The following is a 12646-nucleotide window of genomic DNA, read 5'->3' on the forward strand; positions in this document are numbered from 1 at the left end:
ACGGAACAAACGCTGTAGAAATTTAATTTTTAGGAATTATATCTTCAGCTCTCGCTTATAATCAGATAAGAGTGTATAGATCACGTTGGCCATGCTTCACTGTCAATTTTTCGTAAATTTGGAAAAATGACGTCGAACGAAAAAGAGCGTCGTGAATTACGAGAATCCGGAGTTGTCACATCGGGACATCGGTAAGATGCTGGGAATCGTCCAATCCACGGTCAGCAGAGTACTAAAACGATACTTCGAGAACCTAACCATCGACCGGAAGGTGAAGAACGGCAAAAATGGATGCTCCGTCAGTGAAAAAGATCACAAGCGCGTAGTTAAGCAGTTTAGACGTGATCCGAGAAGTTCGGTCCGGGATGTCGCCAATAAGCTGAATTTGTCAAGTTCATTCGTCTAGCGGACCAAGCAGCGGGAGGGCCTGCGTACATACAAGGTTCAGAAGGCTCCTAACCGCGACGAAAGGCAAAACATGGCGGGGAAGACGCGAGCCCGGAAGCTGTACACCGAAATGCTGACGAAGCCGCATTGCCTGGTAATGGACGACGAAACCTACTTCAAAGCGGACTTTCGTCAGCTGCCGGGCCTGTTGTTCTTCTCCGCAGAGGACAAATTCAGCGTTCCGGAGGAGATTCGCAAGCAGAAACTATCCAAGTTTGCTAAAAAGTACATGGTGTGCCAAAGGAAATGAACCCGCCCAACGCGCCGGAGCTTCGCCCAATAGAGAAATATTGGGCGATTATGAAGCAGGCCCTCCGGAAGAACCCAAAAGTTGTCAAATCGGAGGCGGACATCAAGAGAAAATGGATTTCTGTTCAAAAAAAACTACAACCAGACGTTGTGCAGAACCTTATGGACGGGGTAAAGAGGAAGGTGCGAGCATACGGGCTTGGGCTCGAAGTATGAATAAAAAGAAAATGCCAAAAGTTGTTTAATAGTTTTTATTTTACTGTCTAATATTTTCAAAAGGATCGGTCTACTGGGCGAATTTCTACAGCGTTTCTTCCGTGATGCAATTTGATGTGAAACACCCTTTAAGCATTATCAAACACACGAAGGACTTGCAAATGTAAATGTAGTATTTGTAGTAAATAAATGAGTATGTTTTCACGCTAAATTTCGAAAAAACAAGTATTTTCGATGGTACAGATTTTTGGACGAAAAAGTACAGATGAGAAAGATTTTTAACCCCTCTGGTACAGATTAAAATGTGGCAACACTGGTTCTATGTCTGTCATAAATATTGGAGAGCAATAAGGATCGAAAAAAAAAACGTACATTTGTTAATCTTCACTAATTTTAAGTAAAAGTTGAACAACGACTGTTTCTGCATTATGCCTTAATGTTGTCATTACAACATTTTACTTCTTATGTTTGTTGCTCTATCTGGTTGAATTAAAACATTATAATCTGTTTCTTTATTGTTTCATTATTTTAAATTTTAAATGTTTTCCGGGTTAAATACGCTACACATACAACGTCCCGTAACCGTTCCGATTTTAGCCAACTTCGAAGTTCCCGTTGCCGGTGTACGTGATCGCGACCTTACGATTTCTATGTTAAATTCGATCTGGCAACAAGATACACCTCGCACGACCAAACAACGTGTTCGATGTCGTGGTAACCTTGGCCACAAGCACAGATATTGCCATCGGCAAGATTAAAACGAAAGAGTAGCGCGTCTAACGAACAGTGATTGGACATGAGTCGAGAGAAGGTGCGAATAAAGTCCCGACTCAAGTCCAGACTTTTGAACCATGGTTTGAGGCTAACCTTAGGGATAATCGAGTGAAGCCACCGACCTAATTCATCTTCGTTCCACTTACGTTGCCAGTTAGCGATGGTATTTTTACGGACTAAAGAATAAAATTCACTGAAGGTGATTTGACCTTTGTCAGTGAGTCAGCCCTCTCATTACCCGAAATTGAGCAATGTGAATGGACCCAGATAAAGGTAATGACATAACAGCGTCTGGTTAAAGCACTCAAAATTTCTCGTATTCTCTCAAGGAAGTAGGGCCTTTTCCGGCCTCACTGAACGGATAGATTCGACAGAGCTAAAACTATCCGTTACAATGTTATAGTGTTCGACAGGTCGTGAGGCGACGCTGTCTAGCGCCCAGTGTATTGCTGCCAATTCAGCAATATACACTGAGCAAGGATTCTGAAGACTGTGGGAGGTGCTAAAAAATTCATTGAACACTCCAAATCCTGTGGACTCATTCATCAGTGAAGTACATATTATCACAATTGATACGCCCATACTTTGCATTGAAGATCGTAGGAACGATCCCCGATCGATGATAATCTGGAATTCCATGGATTTTGTCCTTCATGAACAGATCGAAATGTACAGAGGAATTGATGTAGTCAGGAAAACAAACACGGTTGGGAATATACGAAGAAGGATCAACCTGCATGGAGATGAATTCATGATATGAACTCATGAATCCAGAATGAAAATTTAGCTCGATCAACTGCTCAAAATTTCCGATCACCAATGGATTCATAACCTTACACCGGATGAGGGACCGAAGAGATAGTAAATTAGAGCGATCCTTTAATGGGAGTACGCCTGCCAAAGCATGGTATGCGTTGAGGGCATACATCCCAATGTAATACGGAGACAAAGACACTGAATTCGCTCGAGTTTAATGAGATGTGTTTTGGCAGCTGATTGAAAACAGAAACTGCCATACTCCATCACAGAGAGAATAGTTGTTCGATTCAACATTATAAGATCTTCGGGATGGACTCCCCACCAGGTGCCGGTAATTGTAAGGAGAAAGTTTATTCTTTGCTGACATTTTTTACTCAGATACCTAATATGGGCCCCCAAGTACATTTGGAGTCGAACCAGACCCCAAGATACTTGAATGACATAGCATGAGTGATCGGTTTACCCAAAAGTTGAAGCTTTGGATTTGCTGGTCTATGCTTCCTAGAAAAAACCACTATCTCTGTTTTCTCCGTGGAGATTTCGATCCCTAGCCCAATGGCCCAGGTTTAAAAGCTGTTCAAAGTATCTTGTAAGGGTTCTGGCAGGTCGGATTCAGACACCACTCCATCATCTGCAAGTTGTCTTAAGCTGCAATTTTGTGTAAGGCAATTGTCAATGTCGCTTACATAGAAGTTGTACAAAAGGGGGCTTAAACAGGAGCCCTGAGGGAGGCCTCCCGAATCTCCGTGTTCTCTATGTGAAAATATTTAATGTTTCCTTCCTTTACGATGTACGTTTTGCGCACTTTAACCAGTTTCTGAGTTAATGAATGAATGGAGAACCATTATGGGAAACAAATGATCGAATTCAATTGCAACTTATTGTGATAGTTGTTACTGAAATTTCTACTGTTGAAAAATTAATTAACCTCCTTTCTCTCTCTTCTACGTCTTCCATTGCAGATACCACCCGTCAAAATAGAGGATGCGCTTGACTAGGATATTTTACACGACGTTACTGATCGGCATCTTGCAGGTGCGTACTCAAAGTGTCCGGCGGCTCACGGATCACAAATCGCGATTCCTGGTGTCCGCGCGACAGAATTCACAAAAACCGGAAAATTACACACACCCAAAACACACACACATACATACATTCACTGGTACACGGTACACGCGAATCACCCATTAACGCTCCCAACCCAGCATCCAGGAGGGGGCTCCAACTAAGTCATTAGTAGCGGTTGTCGTCACTCGTCGTAAAACTGTGAAACCCACGCGGCCTCGATATCGTCGGCGGCGGGCATTGGAGACTTTGTCCAGCGGATCATCATGGAGAGCGCGACACCCGAGAGGTGCTGAAGGCCTTTTCCAATTAGTCCCGTTTGTCCATTGTCGTCGCCTGAGTGTCTGGCAATGCCCCGGTTGGTGGTCGGTTGGTCGGACAGTCAGCCCACGGCCAGCTAGTGCCTAGATAAAAAAAAACCCAAGCCCCACACAAACACAAACGCGCAGTTGGTGTTTTGTTTTTGCGTGTTGGGAGTAAATTAAATTATCATCAGAGGATGAGTGCTTTCGTGATTAATTGCCGGGTCCCGGTGTTTCGGTACCGTCGCCTTGTTTAGCTGTCGGCAAAATCCGTTGAAAAACAAGTTGGGCACGCGTAGCAGCATGTAACCCGTTCGGTATTAATGGCGCAAACGATTATCAACATCTGGCAATGAGCAAAAACATGGCGTTTTTAGTATATTTCATAGTCAATTAATCTCAACGGTGTTTCAACTATTTTTTCTAATCATTAATTGCGTTTACACGAAACTCACATCTTCACGCGATGTTCCGCTGATTTTTCTTTTGAATCCGTTTAGCCATGAATAATCAGGTTGCGATTGTGAGAATGACATGAAAATTGTCGAACACTTTAATTGCTTCCATGCAAATATGCATGCTTTCGTGTCCAGCATCTAATAGGTATCCGTACAATGAATGCGAAAATAATAAATATACTGCTAACGTAAGGGAATGACCAAATTTGTGTATTAGATTTGTATTGTTGATGCTTGGAAATTCGTTTGTTGCGACCAGGGTTTAACATATTCGTAGACGAAACATGAAAATAGACTCTCCTTCCAGTCACTTCGCTTCGAGCAGGGCTACTTCCATAAACATCCTCTTCTCTCTTCTTACTGAGTCGTAACGAACCCATTCGTCGTCAAACATAACTCGTTCATCAGTTATCTTCGCTCTTAACACTCGTAAATTAATTTCTAGTTGAATCAAATGATTGTTCTAATTGGCGTGGTGAATGAATACAAATTTTTCTCTACATTCAACCTGACATCACTCCACCACTATTATTCCACTCCGACATATACTTCGTTGTCCGCGTATACAATCTTATTTCAATGTCCATATGAAGTGAAACGAAAACTCGATTTCTGATGCAAAAAGTAGTTAAACCCTTAATGGATGACTCCATTGTTTACCCACTATGAACTCATCCAATGTCCTGGAAAAAAGGTAATGAAGATGGTCGAGTTTTGAGCGACATAGCATGCGCTGCCATAGCTATTTCGCAAATAGTGACGTCAGTCGTTGTGTTTATCTTTGATTGCCGCATCCATGTGAAAATGCTATTTTCAGGAAGTAATTTATCAATTAAAAACGTTAATTTTTGTAGAGCTCCCGCTGACTATGAGACTAAAGTGATAGCGTTTAGTGAATATTAGTGAAATCTCGTCGAAAAAGACGGATAAAAGTGATATTTCCATGCGGGATTTTCACTGCCCCACGTGCATAGAAACGAACGAAGTTTCATTATTTCACCGTAATGAATTGATTTTTCGAAGGCTCTCAGTTTCGGTAATCGCCAACTAATCAAAATTTCACCGGAAATGTTACTGTTTTCCAGAACTAAGCATACGACTGCTCTCTGGACCTGGATTGAAGCTACGATGTAATTGTCATCTGCTAAAAAATAACCAGTTGAATGATTTCATGCGAATTTTGGCTCAAATTATCATGCAACCGTGATAACTTTCAACATTGTTTTGTTTCTTCCATATACATTCCATATTGAATGCAAATAATTACGGCACGATCATTTGTTTGCCAATACAGATACACTGCGCCTACTGCTCCACCTCTATATGTACCTCATTGGAACTCATCCACAATTTGCAAATAAGAGAGAGAAACCAGCCGTATGGCACGATTATCGCTACCTCACTCTATCTACCGGCCCCACCCATCTCACTATCCCTCTGCTGAAAAAGTTCATCATCGACATCACGATATGTCAGATAATGGTAAATTGGTAATTCGCGATGGTGTCGACGTCTGGTGGTGACTTCAAATTAGGGCCATAATTAGTGTCCCAAACTCGTTGGTGTAATCTCTATCAGATAAGAAGACACGAAGCCGGTTTTAAAATTTTAAAATTTGAATGAAAAATTTCACATCATGTTATTTAATTACTTGACACACGTATGTCTGACTTTCATTCAACCTTATGGGTATACAATTCCAAAATTGTTGCTGAATTTTTTTTATTATAATATAAAATTGTCTTCATAAACAATTTTCTTATGGAACTTTTTATCCACCTGCAAACAAAAATGTTTTTAATTCAAATAGAATACTAATTTGATATGGAAAAGCTAATTTTCATACATAATTTTAATTTTGAGAACGTTCATTCCGACTGAAAATCAGCTATTCGTTGACGCTCCCCTAAACTAGTAAACGAAGCACAATGCCGCCAACGCGGATCGCTGTTTTGAAGAAAATAAATACTTTTGACGTTTGAGATGTTGCCACCAAAAACATGGCGGGTGTCATACAGCTGAGAGAAACGAATTCAGTCAGAGAGGGAGGTCTTTCAATATGCCGTGAAGTTCATTTGACGGTGAAAAATGAAATGAACTCGTAGAGCAGATAGCAACGAAAGCGCTCGAGTGCCTTTTGATTTATGTTGACAGAGAAACTGATGGAAGAAGCGGGAACACATTTCCAACTGAATGCGAAGGCCGATGGTTCCACAGTTCCCTGACAATCCTCAGTTGAATATGATTTTGTCGAGCCCAAATTCTTTGCTCCAGTGACTTTTGCGGGTGACGAAGAAAAACAACTGAAAATTTTACATCCATGTTTTATTTGCTCCAGTGATGATTGAAATTTACATTTCAATATTTTGAAGCATGTCCTTTGTGTCCTTTCAAATTATATGTTATATTAGAGAAATACTTGCCGTCAATATTTCTTAAGTAAAAAGCACAATAGCATACCACGCGTTCTGTACGGTTTCCTCTTAAGTTTGTTTTATTCTTCAGATGATGTTTTGCAGCATCATTTATCGCAGCTTCTGTTATTAACAGGGGACTCCAGTCTGGAAGGTCGAAACAATCGAATATTTGTTTCTTGTAATTTTGGTTTATGCCTTAAGAGGTTTTTTTGATATTTAATTTCATTGGAAAGTTACAGCCAAACAGTTGTTACAGTCTCTAATTGTATTTTCTCATCATTAACATCGTGAAATCGGCAGATAAACAAATGTATATACACCAAAAGTTTATGCAATTTAATCAACTCGTCGCTACATTATTTAAAAGCTCCAACTCTTAGGTATTAGAATATTTTACGTACATATTTCTACCTTCTATGACATCAATGATAAAAACTTCAATATTTTTTGTTAGTCAAATCAATAAATCAACTTTATAGAGGATTCATTGAAGTATTCGAAACTCACTTTCGGTTTGCACCATTATCTCTTGAATTATTCATCATCAAAGACGAAGGAGTGATTTTGATTTCAAACAAAATATCTCTGTATAGGAAGGTCCTACAGAAACGATCTAGGAACCAAATGAAAGCTAGTTGATAAGGTTAATTGAGTTTGCTATTGAGCTGATTAGCAAAAAATTGTGTTAATCCACAAAATCATTGAAAAACCAGAAAAAAATCATTTTTTTTAATTTCTTCCCGATATCGTTGCCCACTACACCTACACACACCATGATAAAAATATGTACGTAAAATGTTCTAATACCTGAAAGTTAGAGCTTTACAATGATGTACGTCCCATCTGTATGCGCTGATTTTTCACGAAGTTACAGCATGTTGAAAATCACTTGAAATTTTCGACTTCGCACTCTGTTTCTCTATTTTTTTTGTCGAGTGTATTTGCTCTAAATTGATGTCGCGATGATATCAAAGTTCTCGTTAGGAATCCACACAAAATAACTATAACAACTTCACTTGTATTCCACGCTTGTAGTCGAAAAATCTTAAGACAGAAGGAAGAAGCTTTATGACTTTATGATTCAAGACATCGGACCAAGTTGGGAGATAATTTATCCACTTTATGATGTTCATGATCTGCTCAACCGAACACGAAACCAAAACATTCGTTGCAATCGCTTCCGTTATTGTGAGATCTCAAAAGATTGTTGACTCAAAAAGAGAGCAAACCAGAACTAGCATTGAGTTTAATTGGGAACGACAAACTGGTAAGTTTAGTTATGTACCCTTTCAAGCAAAACGTTTCAGTTTCCCAGAACTACTGAACCGTCCTGGAAGAATGCATAAAATTCTGGATATGAGAGGAAACACTGAATCCTAGTGGCAACCAAAAACAAGAGAGCAAAAATTCTGAAACTCTAAGACTACGGCGGAGCCACAATACATTTACTAATATTCTTGTTAATCAATAACTAATCAGTTCTTTTTGTTTTTATGTTTTGAATTGAATTTTAGATGAATGGTTAAAGTTTTGTGGATGCATCTGATCTCAGTCTCAGCTAATATGGAAGAAATTGTTGATAAACACAACATTTTAATTAAGCTAGCTAAGTTTTTTTTCGTTAGTCGAAAGTGCCCCAGAACTGTTCGAAACTGCCCCACATATGGGGCACATTCGGACAAAAAGATAATTTTCAAAAATTCGAATACACCATTAGTGATCGCATCAACTCACTCACTCTAACACGCTCATATAATACTTGTTCCGAATAACAATCAGGATGAATTCAGGATTATTTTTGACGTTAACAGAAACTATTAGAAATCAAGGAAATTGAAGTGTTCGAATGTAAATACTAAAAATGTTTACCGGATTGTCAAAAAGTCAGAAGGTTTTATCATTTTTGATTTGCTGCTACATAGAGTTTAACAAGTTGAACCCCGACTACGATTTCTAGTCAGCCCGCTTCAATAGCGTTTGCATAATATCATTGTCGATCCCCGCTCCCAAAAATGTTTGTTGAATAAAGGGAAAATAGTCATAAATTCGACTAGAAAGTACTCACATGTCATAAAACATCCGAAAACAAATGATTTTTTTTTGGAATATTTCTTCGTTTTGTCACTGTCAGACCCAGCGATCAACCTTTTTTCTAACGAAAAGCTCAATGTCAGTCCGCGTATGAACCGACACGGGGTTCAACATGTTAATGAGGTGTATTTTGACAGTTGATTGAAAACAGAAACGCCGTTACTGAATGAATAGTCGTTCGGTACAACTTTCTTCTTCTTATATGGCACTAACGTTCCTAGAGGAACTCCGCCGTCTCAACGTAGCATTACTTGCGTCATTTTCATTAGTACTTAGTTGAGATTTCTATGCCAAATAACACGCCTTGAATGCATTCTGAGTGGCAAGCTCTAGAATACGCGTGACCACAGTGCAAGTCAGAGGAAATTTCTTTGAAGAAAAATTTCCCCGACCAGAACGGGAATCGAACCCGAACCCCCGGCATGTTAGGTTTGACGCTAACCACTCGGCCACGGAAGCACTCGGTACAACTTTACAGTTTATTTTGGATTGAAATGCTTACTGTTAATGAGAGGACATCCGAATATTTCAGAAAAATATTTTCGAATAATAAAAATGAATTCCGCTTGATAATAATCACAATATGTCTCCTTTTCCTGAAGAAAATATGTCACCCTTCTAAACTCGAGTTGACCGCGAGTAATCGGTTTCCTATATTATTAACATTAGAATTAAGGAAAAATGTATATATACTAGTAACAATACAGTAAGGAGTTCGGCTCCTTTAAACCTATGTAACTGAGCCTGTAAAAATAAACGATTTAAATAAAAAAAAAAAAAAAATAATCACAATACACTTTTTTTCACTTAAATTCTTTTTATTTCTTAATTTGGTTTACATTATAATATAATAATACATTTCAAGTGATCAACCTAGGATTCTACATCTCTAAGTTGCTATGTCAAGTTCTGTAATGATTTTTATCATATACATTATCCGATTGTTTCTTATTCCTATTGTAAAATTAGCCTGAACTTTTCTAGTTTTTTGTTACCTTCTCTTTGTTTTTATACCTAAATCTAACTTAAAAGATACCTTCCCCAAAATAATTATTTATATCTACCCTAGGGGGGTCTCCGTAGCCACAATGGTTGCGCGTTCGCTTAGTAAGCGATCGATCGTGAGTTCAAAACTCAGGGCCCTCATTGACCATCTTTGTGTTGTTACAGAAGAGCTACGTCCACGCAACAATCATCAGCGATGGAGATCGATCCACGGTCGAAATAAGATCGATTCATCCATACAACTGCTCTGCTCTGCAAGACACATCGGGCTGCTGTTCTATAAATAACTCAACAATGATCAATCAACTGTCTCCGCTGTCCGGTCTAACTGGATAATGGAAGAACAGAAATAATACTCTTACGCCTAAATGGCTACTGTGTAAATGTACGATATGCAATAGTATAGAAGGAACACAGGCGAATGGCAACTGTGTAATGTAATGTGCTATTATTATAGATATGATAACCATGTGACATGTACACGATTAAAATTCGGCTCTGTTACAGCTAAAATGCTAATGAGCCTCAAATAAATAAATGGGATAAAAAAAAAATCTACCCTAATCCGAAGCCGCTACCTTGAAAGGTAACGACTAGAAAGTCAGGTAGCATAATCATACAGATTTTGTATTACTGAGTAATTCCAAACGAAATCGACAAATGACAAAACATGCGTATTTTTGATTCGAATGAAAGTGTGTATTCCGTTTGGGTTAGAGGAAATATGAGTTTTCCACAGCAATTGGGAATTTTTTGACTCAAGCGTAACTTTTGAAAAGGGCGTTTCGATTTGAGTAAGAGAATTCTAACTTATCTCAAAAAATATGAGCGAAATAGTGTGTTAGAAAGAGTTATAGAGTATTGCTGGCTTAATTTGAAAAAAAAATATACACTGAGAAGAAAAATTAGACCTCTTTTTTTTATTTACAAAATAAAATTTTAATTTGCGATATCAAAAAATATGTATTTTTTTATATTTTTTTCAATTTTTTTATACAAAATAGAAGTCATGCAGAAAAATTTAAAAAATGGGCCCAAGATGTTAAAACTATTTTTGACGAACTTTGTGGAACATCGATTTTTTAGGAATTTTCGAAACATCGAATTTTTGTATGTTAACAATCATTTTTAGCCACAAATTATGAATCCTGATGTGATTTAAAACAAAAAAGGTTATTATCAATCTCCTTCTAAATGTAGCCATTCTCGAAATATTTAAGAAAATATTTCTAATTTATTGTCTTTTTATAGTAAATAATCTCTATTAATATGTTTGTCGTATTATACCGTCATGTTCATGAAATTTTATGAATTTGCTTATTATTTCCAACAACTTTTCCAAATACATCATCATGGTTTTTTTTTTTGACTCAAGCGTAACTTTTGAAAAGGGCGATTCGATTTGACTAAGAGAAATCTTTGATAATTTATATCTCAAAAAATATGAGTCGTACCGAAATAGTGTATTAGAAAGAGTTATAGAGTATTGCTGGCTTAATTTGAAAAAAAATACACTGAGAAGAAAAATTAGTACTCTTTTTTTTATTTACAAAATAAAATTTTAATTTGCCATATCAAAAAATATGTATTTTTTATATTTTTTTAAATTTTTTCATATAAAATAGAAGTCATGAACAAAATTTAAAAAATGGGCCCAAGTTGGTAAAACTATTTTTGACAAACTTTGTGGAACATCGAATTTTTAGGAATTTTCGAAACTTCGAATTTTTGTATGTTAGCAATCATTCTTAACCACAAATTATGAATTCTGATGTGATTTAAAACAAAAAAGGTTATTATCAATCTTCTTCTAAATGCAATCATTCTCGAGATATTTAAAAAAATATTTCTAATTTATATTTTTTTAAATATCTCGAGAATGGCTACATGTAGAAGGAGATTGATAGTAACCTTTTTTGTTTTAAATAACATCAGGATTCATAATTTGTGATTAAAAAAGACTGCCAACATACAAAAACTCGAAGTTTCGAAAATTCCTAAAAATTCGATGTTCCACAAAGTTCGTCAAAAATAGTTTTACCATCTTGGGCCCATTTTTTAAATTTTCTACATGACTTCTATTTTATATGAAAAAATTGAAAAAAATATAAAAAAATACAAATTTTGTGATATCGCAAATTAAAATTTTATTTTGTAAATAAAAAAAAGAGTACCATTTTTTCTTTCAAAAGTTACGCTTGAGTCAAAAAATGAACCATGATGATGTATTTGGAAAAGTTGTTGGAAATTATAAGCAAATTCAAAAAAATTCCTGAACATGACGGTATAACACGACAAACAGATTAAAAGGGATTATTTACTATAAAGAAGACAATAAATTAGAAATATTTTTTTAAATATTTCGGGAATGGCTACATTTAGAAGGAGATTGATAATAACCTTTTTTGTTTTATATCACATCAGGATTCATAATTTGTGGCCAAAAATGATTGTTAACATACAAAAACTCGATGTTTCGAAAATTCCTAAAAATTCGATGTTCTACAAAGTTTGTCAAAAATAGTTTTACCATCTTGGGCCCATTTTTTAAATTTTCTGCATGACTTCTATTTTGTATGAAAAAATTAAAAAATATGTATTTTGGATACTGCAAATTGAATTTTTATTTTGTAAATAAAAAAAAGAGTACTAATTTTTTTTCTCAGTGTACATTTTTTTCATATTCAACCATCAATACTCTATAACTCTTTCTATGAAACTATTTCGATACGACTCATAGTTTTTGAGATATAAATTATTGAAGATTTCTCTTACTAAAATCGATACGCCCTTTTCAAAAGTTACGCTTGAGTCAAAATATTCCCAATTGCTGTGAAAAACTCATATTTCCTCCAACCTAAAC

The 12646-nt window shown here is 36.6% G+C and overlaps 1 protein-coding gene across 1 annotated transcript in view; it reads left to right on the plus strand.

Annotated features, from left to right (window-relative positions):
- Positions 1–12646, plus strand: part of LOC129762264 (uncharacterized) — a 105022-nt gene that overhangs the window by 34124 nt on the left and 58252 nt on the right. Inside the window, exon 2 of the mRNA XM_055760370.1 lies at positions 3408–3480. Within this exon, the coding sequence (XP_055616345.1) occupies positions 3430–3480 (51 nt within the window). The 5' untranslated portion in view covers positions 3408–3429. The remainder of the gene's footprint in view (positions 1–3407; positions 3481–12646) is intronic.

Source organism: Toxorhynchites rutilus, chromosome 1 (assembly GCF_029784135.1).
Source record: "Toxorhynchites rutilus septentrionalis strain SRP chromosome 1, ASM2978413v1, whole genome shotgun sequence".
Lineage (NCBI taxonomy): Eukaryota > Metazoa > Arthropoda > Insecta > Diptera > Culicidae > Toxorhynchites > Toxorhynchites rutilus.